This window comes from Onychostruthus taczanowskii, unplaced genomic scaffold, assembly GCF_017590055.1.
Source record: "Onychostruthus taczanowskii isolate IOZ18803 unplaced genomic scaffold, ASM1759005v1 scaffold150, whole genome shotgun sequence".
In the NCBI taxonomy this organism is placed as follows: domain Eukaryota; kingdom Metazoa; phylum Chordata; class Aves; order Passeriformes; family Passeridae; genus Onychostruthus; species Onychostruthus taczanowskii.
In genome coordinates this window covers 480222-503347 of record NW_024498686.1, presented here as the reverse complement: position 1 = coordinate 503347, position 23126 = coordinate 480222, and the positions used below count along the sequence as shown (strand labels likewise).

At 41.1% G+C, this 23126-nt stretch overlaps 1 protein-coding gene across 5 annotated transcripts in view; it reads left to right on the top strand.

Annotated features, from left to right (window-relative positions):
* The window catches only part of SEC24D (SEC24 homolog D, COPII coat complex component), a 95834-nt gene that overhangs the window by 70594 nt on the left and 2114 nt on the right, over nt 1-23126 (top strand). For all 5 annotated transcript variants that reach the window (XM_041398921.1, XM_041398923.1, XM_041398922.1 and 2 more), the window contains 13 exons: nt 9452-9590; nt 10756-10871; nt 13182-13306; nt 15702-15893; nt 16512-16605; nt 18461-18577; nt 18881-19048; nt 19528-19624; nt 20233-20378; nt 20940-21078; nt 21476-21594; nt 22255-22434; nt 22567-22758. In XM_041398921.1, coding sequence (XP_041254855.1) covers nt 9452-9590; nt 10756-10871; nt 13182-13306; nt 15702-15893; nt 16512-16605; nt 18461-18577; nt 18881-19048; nt 19528-19624; nt 20233-20378; nt 20940-21078; nt 21476-21594; nt 22255-22434; nt 22567-22758 — 1824 coding nt within the window. The remainder of the gene's footprint in view (nt 1-9451; nt 9591-10755; nt 10872-13181; nt 13307-15701; nt 15894-16511; nt 16606-18460; nt 18578-18880; nt 19049-19527; nt 19625-20232; nt 20379-20939; nt 21079-21475; nt 21595-22254; nt 22435-22566; nt 22759-23126) is intronic.

Sequence of the window (23126 nt, the reverse complement as noted above, 5' to 3'; positions counted from 1 at the left end):
CCTGCTGTTGACACTTCTGTCTTGCTGTCTGTTTGGATTATTTTGTGTTTTCTGGTGTCTGGATTGTCCAAGATCCAGCAGGGAATGATTTTGTCTATGTCTTTGGCTTGTTTGTCTGTGTCTTTGGGTTGTTGTGTTTGTTCTAAAACATAGTGGGAATAGAAACCCTGCATGTGTAATGTACCTTAGTATATGTTGCTGTATATCATGCTGGTGTGAGCCTAAATACACATTTTCCAGGTATTAAAATAAAACCATTTCTAATGCATCCTTGTTGGTGGTCTTGTTTGGGAGAGGACTGAGACTTCGGGCTCATAGTTTTGAGTCTGCTTGGGGCAGGGCAATCTTTGTTGCTCTGTCAAAGCTGTTTTATTTTATTTTTTTCAGCTAACTAGTGGCAGGTTAATGTCTGGGGATTTTGCTAAGCACCTCTGAGGTGCCAGACTCTGCCAGTCATGGTGTAGAGAGCCCAGAACTCTCAAGCATCTGCAGGTGCTTCACCCAGAAAGTGTTACACCACTCTGGAGATCAGTGCCTGTAAGCTTGCTTTCACAATGCCTAATTTAGAGGTGCATAAATCCTGTCTTAGATGAGGCTTTCTTTATGGAGTATGCCCTGTGCTGGTCTGCATTTGGTAGTAAATCATTTGGAATTGGATTGCTTCCCAAGACTTCGCCATCAAGGAGAAAGTTTTTTGTTAGCCTGTAACTACACTCTGTAACTAGAATTAGCATTCAGAGGCAGGTTAGCAATGGCTTTTGCAGCAGAGCTTCTTCTAATTGAAGCTAATTTTCTCATTTACTTTCTTCTGGCTTTTGGTTTTTAGTGTACATTGAAAAATAATCCTAAAATGTACTCTTTACAATACTTCCGTGGTGTGTTGGTCCCTGCACCACTGTTGTTATAGTAAGGATGTAATTATGATAGAGATGAGAACAGTGACTTGAAAATATGACATTTATATAAATTTTATTAATGTTATAATCAGAGTTCCTGACTGATTTTACACAAATTTGAAATTTAAACCAAGAAGCCTGTATAAGGATGATGTAATACAGTTTCTGGTAAGTCAAAGACTGTGACTGCTCTTCAGAATTGTAATGGCAGAAGAAAAGTGTAACTAAGCAGCAGTACATATAAAAGGGAAATAAAAAGTAATAGTTATATCCATTTAATTAACTGGCCAGTAATACTGATCATTTGTTTTGCCAACAAAAATGACACTCAAGTTAAAAATCACTTGGGCTGTTGATCTATTTGTTGAAAACTTAGAGAGTCAGAGCACACTGGTATTGAGTAAGTTCCAGAGGAAAGTTTTTTAAACTGGTGTTCTCCTTCTTGCATATTTAATTTATCTATGCATATTATGCAATGTTGTATTTACATTGGATGCCACCATGTAAAGTGTGTTATTACATGGAAGTTGTGTGCTTGCTAAGTAGAGGCACAGATCATCTCACTAGAGCAGGTCTGTGTCCTTCCAGGATTGCTTTCCTCATGTCATGGTTGAACCCCAGGCAGTTCACTCCCCCACCAGTGGGATCAGGGAGAGAATGGAAAGGGTAAAAGCTGGAAAACTCATGCCTTGAGACAAAGATTAATAGGGAAAACAAAAGCCACACACGCCAGCCAATCAAATCAATGAATTAGTTCACACTTCCCATGGGCAGCCGGGTGTTCAGGTATCCCCAGGACAGCAGGGCCCCATCACAGTAATGGTGCCTTGGGAAGACAAGGACCATCATTCCAAGTGTCCCCATTCCTCCTTGTTCCCCCCATTCCTTCTTGTTCCCCCCCGCTTTTATTTACTGACCATGAGGCCGTAGGTCTGGAATATCCCTCTGGTCAGCTGGGGTCAGCTGTCCTGGCTGTGTCTCCTCTCAGTCTCCTCCCAGTGTGGCAATGTGGAAAGCAGGAAAGGCCTTGGCCCTGGGTGAGCCCTGCTCAGCAGGAACAGAACCATCTCTGTGCTATCTCCCAGGTTCAGCACATATCCAAAACACAGCCCCATTCCAGGCACTGTGAGGAAAACAAACTGTAGCCCAGCCCAAAGCAGCACACTGCTGTAACTCAGTTCCACACAGTTGTTACACTCAGCTGTGCTAATAAAAGAGAGGAGGGTGGTTGCAAGTCACATACAAATATTATTAATGTTTAAAGGTTCTGGAGTCTGCTTGAAGCATCCCAGCTATTGTAGTAGCAAAAACATTCGTGAAAGAGGGACTCAGAGTGGAACATTCTGACCTGATGTGGCATTTGTGAAGTAACAGTTAGTTTTACTATTGACCTTCAAAACCGCCATCCTAGAAAAGACTTGACTTATTTATAAAGGGCATCCCAAATGTCCTTGCTACAGAGGTAAAATTGTTCAGTGCTGCTTTTTGTTCACATAGCAAAAATTCTCCTTGTACTTTCAAAGTTCTCCTGTGGCAATTGGCTAGCTCTAGTTGGCTTGGGAATGCAGCATGATGCTTTAACTATGCCCAGTTCTTACTGATCTCACTGACAATCCAGCTGGGGCCAGGCACCAGTGCTGTCCCTCAGGGCTCTGTACTGGGGCCATTTCTGGTTAATATTTTTATTGATGACATGGATGAGGGTTTAGAGTCTTGCATTAGTAAATTTGCAGATGACACTAAGCTGGGAGCATGTGTCCATCTGTTAGAGGGATGGAGAGCTTTGCAGAGGGACTTGGAACAGTTGGATGGATGGGCAGAATCTAATGGGATGAAGTTCAATAAGTCCAAGTGCCAAGGCCTGCACTTTGACCACAATAACCCCCTGCAACGTTATAGGCTGGGGTGTGCTTAAAGGTCTCTTCCAACCCAGAAATTCTGTGATTCTGTGAAATAAATTAATTAGCCTTAGAGGTATTTTCACTAATAAATATTGACCAGGAAAAGCTGCACATAAGCAGAACTGTTTTTTCCATCTCTAATTAAAATACTCCTAAACATTTCTATGCTTTTTTCCTAATTAGTTTCTTTAATATATTTGGCAAAAATAGGAACCATACAGTTCCTGTTGTGAAAGTTCTCAGGAATGCAAACGTGAGTAGTGAGGTTAAAAAGTCAAAGTAATGTCTTCTAATAGAAGAGAATGAGCTCCAGTTTTGAGAAGGAAGGGAACCTTCCACTCATTAGATTTTCGTGCATGGTCTCAGGTCAGCAATTGCTTTTCTCTCAAATGCTGATAAAATATGTTATGTCTATGGACACACATCTGTCTATCCACCTGTATCTGTGTGTGTGTGTGTGTATAAAAAAGAAAAATTCCCAAAACCTAATTGGTCCCTAAAGTTGCTGATACCTCAGCGGGCCAAAATGGATCTGCAATCCAAAGTGGAGTTTTGGTTTTGTTGTTACTGTGAAGATGTGAACAACATTGATAATGTTCTGGTACAGAATTTCCTCTAGGACTAGAGTGTTGCTTCAGAGGTCACTATAGCATACTTAGATTAATGTATAAACTGAAATAGTTGTTCTGTAAACCTAGAGCTGCATGTTCCATGAGCACTGTTTGGGGTATTTATTGCCTGTCCTAAGGATATAGAAATGGTCACAGCTTCATATGCATTAAATGGTCTTGGACATTCTAAAACAGAATTGATGTGCCAAGTAAGCCATTATCTTTGTATTTTACAGGCTGTGCCTGTGTTTTAAACTGTGGTGTTGAGTTGATAATTTATTTAGCTAGCTTAAAAAAAAATTATGAGAGGATAAACTTACCTTGATAAATCATACAGCACCATACAGTAAGAGACTGGTCCTGTCCAGAAATCATTATTTCATGCCCAAATTCAGTCTGACATTTTGAAGATTCTCTAGAACTCTCCTGCAGTGATTTGCAGAAAAACAGAAATCATACCTGAATGAGGTGTCTTTAGGAGTTCTATTTGGTTTTGTAAAATAAGCTATGCAGATACCATGTCATTGAAAATCCAACTTTAATTTTAATTTTAAAATCTTATGACCAGTAAAGCTAATCCCTTGTAATTATTACTTACAACTTCTGTAGAGAAGCTCTTTGAACCTTGCCTGTCTTACTTTTCAGTGGTTTTATAGCTAGTGTAACAACTTTGCCTAAGTCTCAGACAAGGAGCGCAGCGCTGCTCCACGCGTGACACCGCTAAGGTGGGAAGTGGAGCTGTGGATTGGTACAGCCCCGAACCTCAGCCCTGGCATGTGATTGAACGTGTGCTTATCCCCCTCAGGAGTGCTGACAGCAATAACAGTGCTGTCCTGGGGCAGTTCTGTCTCGCCCTTGTTCTTCCCTTGGTCTGTGCCTCTGCAGCAGCTCCCTCTCCTGCTGGGTTCAGGGTGCACTGCACTGAGGCGGGTCTGGCTGAGAGCTGATGAGTTTCAAGTGCTAACATTGTGGAAGCGCCTTGTGCAGCACTGTTTCTTGATTAACCAATTTCACGCTCCTGCTTCTATCACCAGTTAATCCTGGCTGCTGGCCTTGCCTCCAGATACAGCCTGTGCCTGCGTCCAAAGAGCAGTGAGCACTGCAAAGCTGAGAGGTGCTGCAGAGCACTGCTCTCTTAATGCTTGGGGCTCCCACCCTGGGATCATGACCAGCAGAACTTGGGGTGCCTCTTTCAGGCATGGGTAATGAACTTTTGTCTTTTTTTTTCCTCTCCTTTGGCCCCCGGTATGATACAGAAGTTTTAAAGAAGTAAGCTAACTAATTTTGGTATTTTTTACATCAACATTTTATCCTTATTACGTGTATTTTCCCCCCATCCTCAGACTTGTACAAATCCTTGTCATGATGAATAAACAGAGTGTAGTCTGTATTTACACTCTTCACGGTGCCAGCTCTGTTCAGTTAATTGCAAAATTCCCCTTAAAAAGGGAATGCTGAGTAAGGATTTCAGGGGTAGGCTGAGGTATGATACACAGAAGCTGATAAATAGTTTTCTGGTTTTTTTCCTACATACTGGATCATATCCCACTTGCAGGGTCCACTTGAAATTCAGCTACCATGCCATGGTGTGTTTTGCAGTGCTGTGTATGCAGAGGAATGTGCAGCCTGGGCCTGGAGGGGCTTTGAGCAAGGAGGTTTGAACACGCTTTTGGCATTTTTATGTGGTCTGTGAAAACCAGGCTAGGGCCAGGAGACCCTGCATCACATGGGGGATGCTTTAGCCTTGCTGCAGTCTTGCAAGCAAACAAGGAAATCAAAGGAAAAGAACTGTGGTACAGAAAATAGTTGAACCTGCTGTGAACCTTGCAGATGAGATAGTCCAAATTGGCCTGAGTCATCAGCTGAGGAGGCCGAGCATGTTCAACAACTGAAAACCAAGAATAGGCAAAATAACTCCTGCCTTTGGAGGGAATGGCTTCTGATAAAAGACAGTGGGAACATCCAAAGGGAAATGCTTTCTTGACGTTTTAATGCGAATCAGTAAAGCAGCTCAAAACCAAGGGATTATTTGTAGACTGGTTAATCTTTCTCAAAAGCAATCTATGATGATAGAAAAAAAGAAAACAAACCGCTTCAACAGTGCTAGGAAACAGAGACACTTTGGTTCATGACCCAGTTTTTTTCAAAAAACATCAGTGTTATATTTCAGAATTCCCTTTGATTATTCAGTGGAGTTTTTTGTCATCTTTTTACTGTACTAATTAAACACAACATTTTCCTGGGGCAGCAGTGCCATGCTTGGACAATGCCTTCTCCTTTGTTCATTGGAAAGTTATGTTGTATAGCATATCTTGAAATTTTCGTAGGAATATTTTAGTGACTAATTTTCATTAGTGTAACTGTTAGTAACAACTCTAGAAGCACTGCTTACACTGTAAGGGTGTGATAGACACACTGATCTGTTTATTTTGTTGTCTGAGAAATGGGTAATTTTCTTCAGTATCTGTATGTGCCTGTCTTGTTCTCCAGAGGATCTCTCACTTAGGATTTTTCTCTTTACAATGTTTTCCCAGAGGTGTGCCACGATGATCTGGAGCTTTAGCACAGTCCTTACTCCTACACTTAAAATTTGCAGCTGTGGTCCACATCCTGCAATAAGAATATGGTGATAGTTTGCAGGCATCACCCTCAGGAGCATGTCAGGACTTCATTTTTATAGCAAACAATAGAAATTCAGCTTTCTCAGACTTTAAAGTGCAGGTTCAAGTCCCTTTGGAAATTTTCATGGATGTATTTTATCTTGGAGCTGTGCCACCAACATCTGTCTGTTGCTATGTGATATTTTTCTGACTCTTGAGAGATGGTCTTGCTGAAATATTTCCAAAATAAAACTCCTCTTATTGCAGCTATATTTGGGGTTAAGTTATGGTTTATCAGATCAACACTCTGGGCTTGCACTTCAGTGGGGCCTCAAGGTTCCAGAGAAATTTAACTTTGTGCAGGTCACTTGCAGCATTTTCCATCTTCTGCCCAATCCTCCTTTGCTTTTAACATAAAATTGCAATGTTGTGCCTCCCAGCAAAACTGGGAGATTCTTTCTGAGACAAGAGAGAAAGAAAATGCTGATACTTTGTAGGTGGAAAGGCAAAAGAAACAGGAGTATTGCATTTACTTTAAAAACTTAAAAAAAAAAAAAAAAAAAAAAAAAAAAAAAAAAAGTAAAAACACCCACCCCACCCCCCCCAAAATATAAAAACCTCTTATTAAATTTTACCCCATTCCCCTGCTGCTATGAAAGTTTGCCACTTTCATGGCAAAAGTTTCATGGGAGCATAAAGAGATATCTCTGCTTTTTCTTCTGGTGTACAGTGACATCTACAGAGAGTGGATTACACCAAACAAGACTTTCCCATTCAGTATCACTGGTGTTTTGTTTTGTATTATTTTGTTGGGTTTTTTACTGTTTTTGTTTTATGTATCCTTAATTTAAACTCAGGACTTTGTACATTCCCACAGAAATCGACTTTTTTTTTAGAAGTCGGTTTACTATGACAGAAATTACTTTGATGTTCGGAAGTGCAATAGCAGTTTGCACACAGAAATAGGAATTCCTTTCTCTTGATGGGGTGGTGGGATGTCAGGCTCTACAGTGCAATGCACTGATGGCAGCTTTTTGGAGACGAAGTTTCTTTCACAACTGTGGTGTTGTCATCAAGAAGTGGATTTTGGATGCTTTTGGTCTGAGTTCTTCTGCAGTTATCACGCAGATAGCTTTGCCATTAAATGGAATTTTATTGATGTAACATTCTGAAGCGTTAAAGAAAACACTAAGATGTAAATTTCATTTATTTTCTAAAAATCCCAGTTAATAAATTAGTAAGGAGACAAATAGGGCTGCTTTAAAAATTTTTCTTTGTTAGGCAAACTCCTTAATTCTGTCATGTCCATTTTTAGTTGGCTTATTTCTTGTTTTTTTTCTTTTGATCTTAATTTTTTTGTCTTCAAGAAGGTAATTTATTACATGTGTGTTGCGGTGCGTTTTGGGGTGGGGCACCCCGGGGATGTCCCCAGAGGGCCCCCTAGGCTGTGAGCTGGCTGGCAGCAGCAGGCAGGCAAGGAGACTCCACACGGCTTCTGAGGGTGCTGAGCAGATGAAGGTTTATTTGGGGTCCCAACCCCAGGAACAGCATGGCTACTGAGGGAAAAGGGGGGAAGGGGGAAGGAGGGGGAGCCTCGGGGAGGGAAGGGGCAAGAGGAGGGGAAGAGGCTGAGAGAGAGGAAGGGCCAAGAGCCAGACTGATCCCATAGCACAGCTTAAGAGGGGAATTGAAGTGGGCGCGGAATCACATTGGGCCAATGGGATTGCAGATACAGGAGGGTTCAGGGCAGGACCACAGGCTTAGAATGTACCATACATTTTGGAGGGGGGAGACAGAGCATACCATTTAAATAAAATGGAATACAACACATGTGTGTAAGAATGTAGATACTTGGGCTCTGAACTTCATGGCATTTGTTTTTTGATTGTTCTTGTTTTATGCCTTTTATGTAAAAATGTTCATGTGTCAAAATGTGAACACTTTTGGGGAGTAACTTTTCTTGGATATTAAATGTTAAATGTATGAAACCAAGGTTGAAAGTTACTGCATCAATGTGTATAAATGCATCAGGAGTTGGTTTGGTCTTGTTTTTTTCCCATACCAGGTCAGATGTTATGATAATATTAACTGCAAACCAGATCCAGGTCTCATTAAAATTATACAGCAGAATGATAATCAGAAAATTGCCAAATAATGAACAAAACCCAGAACTTTTAAACCTTATTAAGCCATTGAGGCTGATGAGCAAGTTTCATGGCCAAAGCTTTCATGTCTGAAAAATGACCCTGATATTTGCCAGCTGGCATTATTGGTTAATTTGGGTTAAACTCAATTTGCAAAGAGGAAGGAACACAAAGTAAAAGAAGATCTCAGTGGAGCAGGAGGGAGCACTTAAAACCCATGTAGTAAAAATCTGCTTCTATGTAGAAAATCCTTGGTGAAATGCATCCTTATGCAGCAGTAAAAAATAAATTGTATAGTAGATGAAATACACCCATTCCTTAAGAAGAGACAGAATAATTATTAAAAAAAAAAAAAGGAATGTGATGGTGTGATGTGCTAGCATTGAAAGGCATTGTCAGCATTTTTCTTCTTGTAGGGATCTGCTGTGTCTAAACTCTGAACATGTCATATTCCTGCCTTTTGAGAATTTTAGCTGGGGATGATGGGAGTAAGGAAAAAAAAAAATTAAATTAGTGTTTCATGAATAATTGAGCAAATGTCCGTTTTTGCAACGGTTTCAAGTATGACTTTTCTAACTCTGAGAATAATCACAGGAATGTTTCAATAGCTGCAGTTTTTATGGAAAGAGGCATCTGGAAAATGTCTTCCCTTAGCCATGGGTTTTGGCAGGGGCTGTAAGCAAGCGTGGACAGTGTAATTAAACTGACAAGTGCTTGAGGTACTGTACTTGTTTGCTGTATGTACTTTCCTTCAATAAATATTAGTATTTCTCCTAAATCTTCTCCTCTAGCTGATGACTCTGACATCATTTAAACTGGAGTGTAGCATGTAACAAGGCAGCACGGGAGGCAGCATTTAGGACAAAATATTAAGGGCTTTCTCAGCAAATACCCTTTTGCGACTGACAAGCAGCTGTAGATTTCTTCAGGAAAAGTTTCATCTGACAGAAGCCAAAATACCTGACTCCAGAAGATTTTTCTTAGTGAGCTGTAAAAATTATCCTTTGCTGTAGAAAATCAGTCTGGAGCCCTAAACCCCAATGCTTGCAAAATGTTGTGGGGTTTTGGTCTGAATCCTTCCTGTTTTTCTGATAAACATCAGAATATAGCCTGTGAACTTGTGAATGTAGCCCCTGAGGGGATCTCTGGGGCTCAACGGCTTTTGTGCGTGTGAGTACTGAACAATTAAATGATCTCTTAATCAGGTGGTCTGTAACGAGTTAAATCTTAATTAACTCTTTGTAGCTCTCCTTGGTGTCATGTTGACATGGCTCTCTCTCTGTACCTCTTCCTCCACAGACACCTCTTTATCTCGTAAACCATGGGGAGACCGGCCCCATCCGGTGCAACCGCTGCAAAGCTTACATGTGTCCCTTCATGCAGTTCATTGAAGGTGGCAGGAGGTACCAGTGTGGGTTTTGTAACTGCATAAATGATGGTGAGTGATGTTTCTCTAATCTGGGATTCAAATCAATTCCATAAAACTAAAAAGAAACTCTATCTCTAAAATTATTTTCGTGACTTGCCAATTTAACAAAAAATAGTTCAGGGAGATGCAGTAACTAGACTTATTTCACAAATTTAAAAAAATCAATTCCCAAGAATAGTAGAGGGAAACGTTTATTCAGTGCAGTTTAAAAAAAAATAGATGAAAAATAATGCTGACTCATGAAGTCCAGTCTGGTATGATCAAAACTTTATTTTAAAAATTGTGTGACAACACAGGATGCAGAACTGCTTGTGTTGTTAATTGAAAGCAATTTTTGTGCTGAAAGAAAACATTAATTTCTTTAAGAAATGCAAATTTACAGCAAGAAGCAAATATTTAGATGCATGTTAGCTTCTCCCTGTGCATGACTGTGGGTGCAATGGTTAAATAATCTATTAATCTTGCTGTGACAAGTGTTGGTTTTCACAGAAGATACCATGCCATATTTGTTCAAGTGTGCTGCATGTGGCTCATAACTGTTCTTGTGCTCCTGGCGAAATCCCAAATCTTTGCCAGAACTAGCCTTTCTAGACATTAGTATCAAGCTGGATTTCCTCAGCTGGATCACAGGGGTATGGTGCTTTCCCTAATACAGTCATCTTTTCAACTCTGAAACGTGAACCTTGTCAGACTCCCTCCAACTGCTTTGCTGCCTGGAGCTCTAATGTTTGTGCAGGCATAGCAGATAATAAATTTCATCGTTAGTTAACAATTTAAACTCTCATAAAGGGAAATTTAGATGCACTGGGAGCACTTTAAGAAAGACATTTAAGTTGCAGTATCATTTTAAATCATGCTGGTATTGCTACAGTGTCTTAGTCAGAAAGCACTTACTGAAACAAAAAATCATTGATAAGGACTAAAAATGGCTAAGAAACTAGGTTGATATTCCTCTCACTCACACACATATGCACTTTAACAGGCAAAAATGTGGGAAATAAGCATTCTGAGTATGTATTCATTGAGGAACCATAGAACTGGCTCTGTGTAAATTGTTGGTGCACCCACTTCATTTCTTACTGCTTTGGAGTATATCCGCTGGGAGAATGTGTTGGGTTGTTCCTCTGTTTCCCCAGTTACAAATGCTTTTTCCTCTTCTTGTGTTGGCTTGTAGTCCCCCCATTCTTCTTTCAACACCTGGACCACGTGGGCCGACGGATAGACCACTATGAGAGGCCTGAGCTGTCCCTGGGATCTTACGAATACGTGGCTACTTTGGATTATTGCCGAGTGAGTACTGCCAGCGTGCACACCAGTGTGCAGTGTTATGGCAAAGCAAACAAGCTCCTCAGACTAAATGCACTTGTAAGCTGCATATCAGTTTCCAGGAACGTTCTAGGAAGTATGGATAGGTGTGGACAATACAATGGTTTGTTCTTTTGTGCTGCAGAACATGATGCAAGAAAGAATAACAAGCAGTGCAGCAAAATCATGGATCATCAGTCTTTAAGTGAGACGTGCACATTTACCAGCATGTTGCTATGTTCAGGGGATAGCTTTGGAATTCTGGTGCATTGTTGCATTTTAGATGTATGTCTTCTACTGATTTTGAAGACCAACACATGCCTAAATAGCCTTCCTAATACCCAAAACCTTAGCAAGGGAATTTGACCTTGGAATCTGTTCCTGGCAAGAGTCTTCTTAATATTCTGACCAATAAGTTACATTGGGATTGATTCTCTCTTTTAATATCAACTCACTGAAGAACTCAATCCAGAGCCCACTCATGGTACTCTAAATATTTGTAGTTGGTTTTATTACAGAACTCTATTTGATACTTCTGAAAGCATAAATTACTTAATCTTTTCAAACCTCAGCTCATTTTACAAAACTGCAAATGTGACTTCATCTGACTGCAGCACAGACATATTTTTCTGTTCTTGCTGGAATCCAGCAGAATTTTTTTCCTGTGAGTGGAGCTGAGGCCATCATAAGGTTAGAAAAGGCAACTGGATCCTACAAAATCTTGAAGTAGCTACCAGTATCTTCTTCGGACCATCAAATTATTGCTGGTATGGAGAAAATGAAAAGGTTTGGGTCTACTTGGTCACTAGAGCACCGCTCCAAAACCCAGTGAGATCTCTGAGCTAACCTGTAAGATTTGATTGAAACGTGGGTTAAACCCCAAAGCAGGAAAGAATTGCGGAGAGATGTTGCAGAAATACAGTGTGGGACACTCAGTGTACATCCAGTGAAGTTCCATCAAATTCTGAAGCCTCAACTTTAGCCACCTATCTTAAGCCAGGGAGTTTCCTCTACAGGTTATCCGTTCTGGTCTGCCTGCTTGCTACAAAGATGCATCCCCAGACTTACTGCAACGTTTAAAAAAAAAATCTCTAACAAAATAACACTCTGCGCTGGAAATGCTAAGTCATTAAATGTAATTTTTTTTTCATTTGGCTCCAAGTTGCACTGGTTCCCTACTTTTATAAATCCAGTACAAGACCAGAACTGAGAAGTCATTTCCTTTTGTGCTTATCAAATGACAAGGATGAACAGCTACAAGGAATGTTAACAAATCCCAGCTGGTTTGCATTATTGCACTCCTGCTAAGCGGATGTGGTGAGCGCACAAGTCCTTGTTTCTGCCATATATTTGTCAGAACTTAGAGATTCTTTATAAATGCTGATCTGATAGAAGAATTTAGAAGCAGTTTTTGGTGCAGTTTCTGAAACAAGCATCCAAGTACAGTAAACAGAACTGTTTTGAAAGATACTGCCTGGTTTTGGTTTGCTGGATTTAATCCTGATTTGTGTGAGTCAAATGAGTGAGATCAAGGGTATAGTGTTCAGTTTAGTTTAAAGTTTGCCAGGGACTAAGGATAAGTCATAATTGAAGGGTTAGATTGATTTTCCTTAACTGGAATTTTTCTAGGGTTTAGTTTAACAAGTATAATTTAAGAGGACAGAACTCTGTATGAAGGAAGTGAAACTGTAATGAAAAACTGTCCTGAATTTGATGCCAAATAATGACTACTACTCATTTAATGGGAATTAAGAAAACCCGTTTTAGGGAGTGTCATGTTTACTCTTGCTCTGTTCATTTTGTATTAACTTCCTAGGTACATCTCTTGGCATTGCTCTTTTTCTTTTTTAGCAAACCTTCCTCTTACTTTTTCTCACTTACAGAGACTTGTATCAGTAGTGTGTGCATGATTTGTGTGCCATTTACACTGTGGATAAGAGGAACTCCCCAAGGAAAGCAGGGGTACAGAAAAAAAAGCCAAAATATAAATTTTTTTAAACACTTGAGTTCCAGCAGAAAAGTTGGTGCTTCATGTTATCTAATGAACTGTTACCCTTTAGATATTTTATTCCGTTAGGATGCTGTTTTCCAGGGATAGCATTCTATTCCAGGGCTGGACTTTACCCAATACATGTCAGCTCTCGGCAGTAGTTACTATTTACGATTCACAGCATTTTTAAACAACTGAACACTGTATTTGCATTGCCTTATGGTACCACCTCTAAATTTTTTTCTCATAACAGGACACTGTCTAATTTTCCTTGTAAATAGCCTTTTTTTTTTTTTTCCGTGTAGGACAAGAAGCCTCCTAAACCACCAGCTTTTATCTTCATGATTGATGTATCATACAGAAACATAAAGAGTGGCCTAGTGAAACTCATATGTGATGAACTGAAGACTCTGCTAGATAAACTTCCAAGGTAAAGAGGCATTAGTGTGGTTGGCTTAACTCACTAGGCTGCACTTTTCATGCAGCTTTGCATGTTGAAAGGCAAAGCCAAGGTGTGGAAAATGCCAGAATTTCCAGAACAGGAGTGTTTTAAGTGATAGGGACCAAATGTTAATTTTTAACGCTGCTGGCAATTGTTACACTTGGATGTTTGGGCTTACTGTACGAACAGAAAGAATATGCCATGCTACTGCACTTGGAGCTTGTATTCTTTTCCTTGCTTGCAGTGAACTCTAGTGGTGTTGTCAGCTCAGTCACAGCTCATAGCTTCCACTTCACTGGCAGCAGTTGTGTTTGCCGGGACCCTGCTTTTCTCCCTGAACTAAACAGGGAAACACTCAAACCAGAATACTCAGCAGCAGCCAGTCTCTCTAAAGCCATACTGCTGGTGCCTTGTATCTTTAGCACTTACTGTTAATTAGCAAAACTTTAAAAGCTTCTTGCTGCACTGTGAGACTTTTCTGTCCTGGTTTGTATCTGAGAGAACAAATCTTGTAAGCAACAACCATTTTATGAAATAGAGCATGTGTGCTTTGTGAGCATGAAACACACAGCAGTAGTGTTACTTGTCTTCAGTATTATTGACAGTGTATTATTTTAGTGTATTTTAGTGTCAATTTTAGTGTTAGTGTAGTTTTCAATAGAGTTTAAATAACACAGACATATAGGGAAATGAGAGCAGTGAAAGACTGAAAAATGAAGTAGACAGGATGTTTCTTGTCTACATATAAAGGCATATTAAAAAAACATCCAAAAAGAAAATGCTTTCTAAATAACAATGCTTGCAGAGGGAGAACAGACTTAAGAAATGGAGAGAGCAGTGTGAGGAAGGGTGGGAGGTGACATCCTTGGGACAATCTGGGATATGTTCAAAATCTTTTCCTTACAGCCTTCTGGGATCCCTGTGCCGGAAAGAAATTGCAGTCCTGGGTGGGGTTTATTTTATCAGATGCCCATGTAAGGCCATCTCTCAAGTAGTTTTTCACTGAAGATTACACTGGAGACACAAGTGTTTGATATTATCCCAGACATATCTCAGAGTTTTCCTTCAGGATTGGTCATGACTCTGAAGAGAATAAGAGGCATGAATGGAGTAACAAAAAGCATTTGGCAGTTTGGAAACTTGAATGGGGCAAGTAGAGGAGGAATGAAAACAAATGTATCCATATCACAAAGGAGACGTACTCATCCTTCTCACCAGCACTCTGAGAGATCTGTTGTGAAATAATTTGGGCTGAAGTTTTCATGTCTGCTGAAAAAAACAATTAAAAAAAAAGTCAGGCCCTTCATTTTCCTCAGATTTTTCTGTTGGCTTAAACAATATTAATTTAAAAGAAGACAAACATAAGGCATTCCACCAAAATCTATGGTGAAAATTTTACTATGTTGCTTAGACACAGAGGTCACTGTGTGTTCATTTTCTGTTGCTGGGCAAAGACACCTGCAGAAATACTCTGCTGTTCCCACACGAGGGAAAAGGCCTCTGCAGGGAATTCACCTTGAGCTTGTAGTTTTGAGAGGAAGGACTTGGGGTACCAAAGAAATCTGTGCAGCAAAAGAATTGCTGAAATTTTACAGCAGATGTTTTCAAACCTGTGTTCCAAACAAGAACCCCCTCCCTGACTTAATTTTGGCAAATACTGAGAAATGTGTTTGTACAATTGTGCTTATGAGTTCAGAAAACCAGAGTAATGAGTTATGCAATTATGATTTTTAGGTATATAATTTAAAATAAAAACCAAAAAGTATTTGAATGCATTTCTGTGCATATGGGTCAGGTTTCTCCTTGTGAGTCTTCAAAAATAACTAGAGTGTGAGCTACAGAGACAATTGGCTGCTTAAAGCTAACCCTTAAAACAATGGTAGAACTTGATGGAAGTGGGGCAGTGCAGACTGACACTGGTAAGAGCAATATCTGGAATAAAGGTCCCAACACCTGGTGTGTAACTCCTTTGGGACTGGGGTGATGTGGATGCTTCTCTTTGAAGTAGCAAAGTGGTGTATGTATAGAAGTCCTCATCGAGCTCCATAACTAATTGTGCTGTTCTTTCTTTGTTATGATGTCAGCCTGGTTTATTCTTTATCTTTGGGATTTTTGACTGTTTGAATGAGATGCACAATTGATCGGTTGATGTGAATTTATTACATTTGTTTAAAGAGTATACAATAGAGCAGTTGATTTTATCGAGGTGTTTGAATGTGACCTAAGGCAAAGATTGAGGCCATTACCTCTGCTTGGTTGTTGTTTGCTTTGTTGTTCCCTGTACCGATAATGACCAGAGAGCTGTGTTACATGTGGAAGGGATGCTTTTACTGCAAGGTCAGATTTCAGAATTATAATGACTTGGGTTTTGTTTTTCTTACAGAGAAGAGCAAGAAGCATCCTCAGCAATTCGAGTTGGTTTTGTCACTTATAACAAGGTCCTCCACTTCTTCAATGTAAAGAGCAGCTTAGCTCAGCCTCAGATGATGGTGGTCACAGATGTGGCAGAAGTTTTTGTCCCTTTGCTGGATGGCTTCCTTGTTGACTTTGAGGAATCCCGATCAGTTGTTACCAAGTAAAGTACAATTATACTTCATGAGAGTAAGATGTGAATGCTTATGATGTGCATTATGTCTTTTAATCGGTTGGGTTTGGGGGTATACAGGTATCTATTGAAATACTTCAGAAGCCTGCAGATGCTTCAAGGCCTGTGTTTGCTCCTCTGAGGCAAAGAAAAAGCAATGGCCACGGCCTTCCGGTGCCAAACTGGAAAGGTTATGTAGGCAGGTGTAAGCCACCTTTCAGCTGTGCTGCCTCAGAGCTGGGAGGAGGGTGAGGCTCTGAGCCACATGGTGTTTTCCCTCTTGCAATGCACATAATGAGTGCCTGGATATGATCTTAGGACTCTGAAGTCCTTACAGCACACCAGAACTACTTAATGGTTAGCTATTTTTTATTTATTGCCTGTTCCTTTAAGTTACAAGCTTTGAAACAATGCATCTCATGGAAATAAAAAAAAAAAGCATATTTTCTTTTATTCTGGCTGGGATCCTCAGAAATTGAACAAGGAAAATCTGTATTATTTTTTGCACTATAAATTTTCATGATCAGCATCTTCCTGTGTGAAGGCAAGGTGTGTTTGGGGATTGCCTTACACTGACCAGTTGAGACACTGATCCTTTCTCTTTCATAGTTTGTTGGACCAGATTCCGGAGTTGTTTGCAGACACTAACGAGAGTGAGACCATCTTCGCTCCAGTTATCCAGGCTGGCATGGAGGCACTAAAGGTTAGAACATTCCTCTCTGTCAGAGAAGCAGCTTGAAATCAGGTTTGCTGAAAGCCAGTCCCATCACAATGGGAAATTAGGGGAAAAAAGGTCGTTGATTGTTTCCAGCACTAATGTTCCGTTATTCGAACAGTACCTTCCAACCGCAGTGCAGAATGAGAACTGACAAGCATAACATCTGTTCCCAGATGTTCTTATTGAGGGAAACCAGTCCCCAGAGTCTATTCCTCATATGAGGGATGTTTAGGAGAAGATGAGGAGCAGGAGTCAGTTTCTTGTTCAGCATTTAAGAGAAATAAAGACATGTTTAGTAACCGCTGCAGAACAAATCAATACTCTTGTGTTTGCACAGATATCCAGTCCTTGCACACGTGAAGGGCAGGAAAGTTAGTATAATAATAATAATAACATCAGACTTTGCTCTGGTAATTCTTTTGCTTCTGCAAAACTTGTTTTACAAAACAGAATATTTAAAACTATCTGTGTGTGACTGAATCAGGCCGTGGCTGGAGGGTTTCCTATAACTGACAAGTTCTCCCAGCTTGGATACAGCTGGCAGGGAATCCACAGCCCGAGGTGCTCCTCAGATGCTTTCTGTATATCTGGGAAATCCCCTGGAGTGCTGATATTCCAGTGGAGCATTGCCAGTTAAATGCACACCACCCTGATTCACCACAAGATTTGTACAGGCAGAGCACAGCCAGTGGTGCTTTAAAATGGTTGATTTGGGAGCTTTTTGTGAATAGCATGAACTTTGAGTACATAAATTTGTCAAAACAAAAATGAAGATTTCTCAAATATATTTTTTATATATTGAATTAATAGCTGCTTTCTTGTTATTTATATTACCAGCAGGTATGTGTGCAGAGCATTTTCCTAATATTTGACTTCTACAAAACAAATGTAAGGGCCTTAATTGTAAATTTCCTTTGATGACAGCTATAAAAGAAAGCAGCTCTTAATTAAACATTTTATTTAGCTCAGGATTTTTAAGTTATAATGTGTAAGGATTTTCTCTCTGAATTATTGATCTGCAAATACCTTTGCTGAAGAAAACAGTTATTGTCTAAAAAGAATAAATGGATTGTGTTAAAAATATGTATATTTTAGAAATTTTGTCAAGCCGATATCAATAATTCCTGATGCATATCAGGACAAACAGCTATTTGGGAAGTCTTTCAGCCTTCAGCAGAAGTCTTCTTGAAGAAGTTTAAGAATTTGTCATTGGTGATCAAAAGTAACTGTTCTTGAAATATCAGGGTTGAATTTCAGCTGTCTGAAAAGTCAGGTGCTGCCTTCAGGAGTGTTTCTGCCACAGCGGAGAGACTTCTGTTTTGCCAGAATGCCACAGCTTATTTTGAAAGGTGGAAGATGTTGTGAACGTGGCGATTTCTGATTTGTGTCTGCATCTTGGCAGTGGAGGTTTCAATCTGGAACCTGCTACAGGGGTGGAATTGTCACCCATGTATAACAATGTATGGAACACCAGTGTGCCTGAACTGAATATTTCCGTTTCCTTTAAATTTGATCCACTCTGAGTATTTGTATTTTGGTGCCCGTTGCATAATGCTTGTGTCCAGTTGGAAAGTCTCCAAGAGAGGAGCTCGTCCTTTTGCCTCTGGAGAAAGTGCTGTTGGAATGCCTCAGCCAGCAAACCTGCATGCTGGGCTGCTGCTTCCTGAGAGAAAAGCCCCGTTTTTATGGGGTTATTCCATCAGGCTGTGAGGCTGGAGATGAATTCTGGCCCTCTGAGGAGCTTGCGGGAAGTGGCCGCTGTTCTCTGAGCCCCGCAGTGTGACTGTGGGCCTGTTAACCCTGCAGCAGTAACCGTGCCAATGTGGTGTCTTTGGAACAGGCTGCAGAATGTGCTGGGAAATTGTTCATCTTCCACTCTTCTCTGCCAACTGCGGAAGCACCGGGGAAGCTGAAAAACAGAGATGACAAAAAGCTGCTCAATACAGATAAGGAAAAGGTATTTTCTGCTCTGAGCAAAGAGGGGACTGCTGTTACACTGCATTTCTCTTAAGAGGGCATTGATCCTTTTTAATCTATTTTCTTTCACACAAAAGTGTTTGGTTACATGATGCCTCTGTAGTGATGGGTTCTCCAAGAACCTACTGAGGTGCTCCCTGTATCCATGGGCATGGGAAGCATGTTTTTGATGATAGCCATGCCTCACTTCAAACTTCCACTTCATCCTTGTGTCTTCATCTGGCCCTTTGAGTTGTGACTACTCTCTAACATGATGGCACTTGTATTTTTTATTCCTGTGCAGACCCTCTTCCAGCCACAGGGAAATTATGAGGCCTTAGCCAAGGATTGTGTGGCCAATGGCTGCTGTGTGAATTTGTTCCTCTTCCCAAATCAGTACATGGATGTAGCCTCCATGGGCCTTGTCACAATGTACACCGGTGGAACACTGTACAAGTACAACAATTTCCAGGTCAGTGGTGCGGGTTTCCTGCCTTCCAGGTAGTAACTGCTGGGGGGTTGCTGTTGTTTTTCATCTCATTTCAGTGTGTGCTTGGACATTTAACTTAAAAGCAGAGTGAGTCTGGAAAACGTGGTTATCCATTCCAGGGGATAAAATTCAAGTTTAATAATGGCAAGTTGGATCTTGAAGTTTGGATCTTGAAATAGTTTCATCAGGCTCAAATTTGGATCTTGAAGTAGTAATAAGCTGGTTGGCATCCTAAAATTTTGCTGAAAGGTTAAGTGCAGGAATGCCCAGTTAATGTTCAGGCCTGGTGATGAGTGGTGGACACTTGCATATACCTGACTGAGAAGAGCAATCACATTTGATATCCTTTTTTAAGCAGATTTGCTGTGGGGAGATGGGGGTCATGGGCAGGGATGTTGGGGCACTGCTGTGCTGCTGCCCTTTGGTGTTGAACCTCTGAACCTTCTGCTTTGTGTTTGCAGCTCGAAATTGACAGCCCCCAGTTCTTAAGTGACCTCAGGAGGGACATTCAAAAGAAGATGGGATTTGATGCAACAATGAGGGTTCGGACAAGTACAGGTAATACGACCCATGGGAATGAACTTGAAATAATGTAGTGCCATGCAAATCACATGTAAAATCAGGCTGGTTTAATTTCATTATGTACCTCTTGAAAATTCATTTAATAGACTGACAAAATCCATGGCCCTGTGTGTATATATTGGTACTTGTATACATATACATGTACATACACATACATGTACTTCCTGTATGTACCTCCTTAATAACTGATTTTCAAGTCTGGGAAAGGCTTCTGCTCACTCTGCACACAGCATGGACTGCAAGGAGGTTGTATAAAAAGGTGTTGCTGCTGGACACTGACCTGTGCCTTCATTTTCATACTCAAATGACATTCCTGTGTCTATACAACTTCTTTCATTCATTCTTGGCTCAAATGCAAGTATTAGAGAAAGTATTAGAAACACTAGGAGGACAGAAGCCAAGCCAGCAGTGCAGAAGCTCAGGGTGTCCAAGTCACAGCTTTTCCCTTTCTCCAGCTCTCACAAATGCCATCAGCAAAGACGGTTGTTGGGACTCCCTGAGGGGAAATGGCTCCTGCTTCAGTAAGTGATGGCAATTTAATTTGCCATTTTTAAATTAAATGCTCTGTTTTAATCTGGCTGCAGGCTTCAGGGCTACAGACTTCTTTGGGGCCATTTACATGAACAACACCACAGATGTGGAGATGGCAGCGGTTGACTGTGACAAAGCAGTGACAGTGGAGTTCAAACATGATGACAAACTGAATGAAGATACTGGGGCCTTAATTCAGGTAAAAAACCCTAATTCATGTATACCATAAAATGGTAAGAAAGACCTTCTGCAACCAGAGCAGAGAAGTGATGGTGTAGGAGTAATGGGAACAAGGCAGAATTTACACAGGCTCTTGTGCCATAACACCACTAGTTAAAAGTGTGTTCCCCTACATCTGTGCTGCATGTTCTATTCAGGGGTACCCAAATCCTTTCTAAACACTCACTGAGACCTCATCAGCTGTTCATTTTTTTCCATTTCACTGTAATTAAGTTTATGTGGAGTAAGAGATTCTTTGCTACTTACATGGCAATTGCTATTGTTGTGGCATTCCTTGTGACCTCTCTATTCAAGAGCAGCTCTATTGCTAAATCTCACTGCCCCCTCTGTGGACTATAGAACTTTTTGTAATTATAATAACTTATTCTGTAATGTCTGATAGATGTCCCTGGAGCCACAGGTATGCTGGTGCTACAGCTGCCAGCAGCACTGCCAGGCTGCCCTGGCTGCAGAAGGTGTCATCTGCCTTCTGTGCCCAGAGAAGGTGGCTCCGTGGTGACACTTTGTGCCTCTGTTGCAGTGTGCTGTCCTGTACACTTCGATGAGTGGGCAGAGGCGAATCCGCATACACAACATCGGTTTGAATTGCAGCCCCCAGTTAGCTGATGTCTACAGGGCTTGTGAGACTGATGCACTTATCAACTTCTTTGCTAAGTCAGGTACAGCACAGAGCAGTTTTGTTTTCTTTTTTACTTTGGTGTGGATGAAAGGGAAGAAAAGGGGGCTGACATGATTACCTAGTGAGAAATCATTTTTTATAAATTGCTGCTCCATGCCTGAGCAATTCCTGAAGTATTATGAAATTGAAAAGACAAATAATTACCTATTTTAGACAAACTGCCATGAAAGTAATACTTGTGTGTAGGTAATACACAGAACTGGGCAGGTACAGTAAGTGGCAATGGATGTCCTACTGCAGTGTTGGGGGTTTGATGGGGTTTTTGGGTGTCTGTAGAAGAGACTGAAAAGCAGCCTCAGCCCTTAGGTCTGTAAAATCAGAAACTAGCAGCAGAGAGAGTGTCTTTTTTAACACACACTTTTATTCTGTGCTTATAGCTTTTAAAGCCATTCTGAGCCAGCCCCTGAAGACAGTCAGGGACATCCTGATGAATCAGACTGCTCACATGCTGGCCTGCTACAAGAAGAATTGTGCCAGCCCAGCAGCTGTCAGCCAGGTAAAACCCACACCCAGTCCTACCTACCCAGACTTTGCCACAAGTGCACAACCACCCCTCAACATCAGCAGAGCCAGAAAGCAAAATTTCTGGACAGACTTGTCCTTTTCTTTCAAATAGAATTAATGACAGGTGGGATTCAGTGGGTGCACTTAGAGCACACAGAAACTGTTGTTCTGGAACAAAAGGCAATGCCACTGATGAAACTGATGCTGGTACTCACACAAAGGAGCACAGCCAGCCCTTTTCTTCCTGCTGAATTACACACTGACTCACAAAGCTTTCATTTTTAATTCTTATGTTGTTATAGATGGTTGTAGTATTCTAATTTTTGACTAAGCAGAGTGACTGATTTGTTTCCATTTAATTTATTCAGTCACGTTTTAGTGATTCAACTCAAAGAAAGACTCAGACTTTTACATCCCAGAGGTGCTGCCAGTAACCACGAGCCTGGGCACTGAACTCACCATTGTTGGTGAGGACCAAATATGTCAAAACCAGAGCCACTTATTGTGGGCCACTATTTCTCTCCTCTATTCTCCAGGGAGCGCCCCAAAAATTAACAGTGTTACAGGGAGATGATAGCAGCCAAGACAGCGACTACAGCTTATACAGCAAATAATTTCTGTTGGATTCTTATTAAATGTGTTGTTTTCTCAGCTGATCCTGCCAGACACCATGAAGGTGCTGCCCGTGTACATGAACTGCCTGCTGAAGAGCTGTGTGCTGGCCAGCAGACCTGAAATCCCAACGGATGAGAGGGCTTTCCACCGCCAGCTGGTCATGGCCATGGGGGTGGCTGACACACAGCTCTTCTTCTACCCCCTGCTGCTGCCAATTGTGAGTCGCTGGTGTTTTTTTCACTTTGATTTCTAACCCTTCTTACCTGGAGAGGAGCCACTAGGATGTACCAAGCCTTTCAGTCATTACTTTTCAAGTCAATTCCACAGCTGTTGTGTCTTTGCCCCACAGCACAGCCTGGATCTGAAGAGTGACGCGGTGCCAGCCGCCGTCCGCTGCTCCGAGGAGCGCCTCTCCGAGGGAGGGGCCTTCCTGCTGGCCAACGGGCTGAGCATGTTCCTGTGGCTGGGAGCCAGCGTGTCCCCAGAGCTCATCCAGGGGCTGTTCAACGTGCCGTCCTTCGCACACATCAGCTCCGAGGCCGTGAGTAGATGCAGACTAAGAATTGAGGACTTAGCAAGACCAGACGCTAATCAGAGAAACACGTGAGGTCTTTTCTCATCCATCAGCCTTAAAAGCAAGAACAGGTGACCAGCAAAAGGTGTTTAGACACCAGAATTGCTTTAAGTTACATAAAACTTAACACTTTGACACTCTGAACACTAGGAGGACAGAAGCTTTCACAATTTCTTTAATCTTCTTAAACTTCATTGTGGATGTTAAAGTCCTTTCAACTGAGTATTACTAAAATTAGAACAAAACACTTTGCAATGGTTAAGTTTTCCTGATGATGCATTTTCATATAGTGATTAATGAGTCCTCAAGATGAGACCTTCTAGTGAAAGAGATGG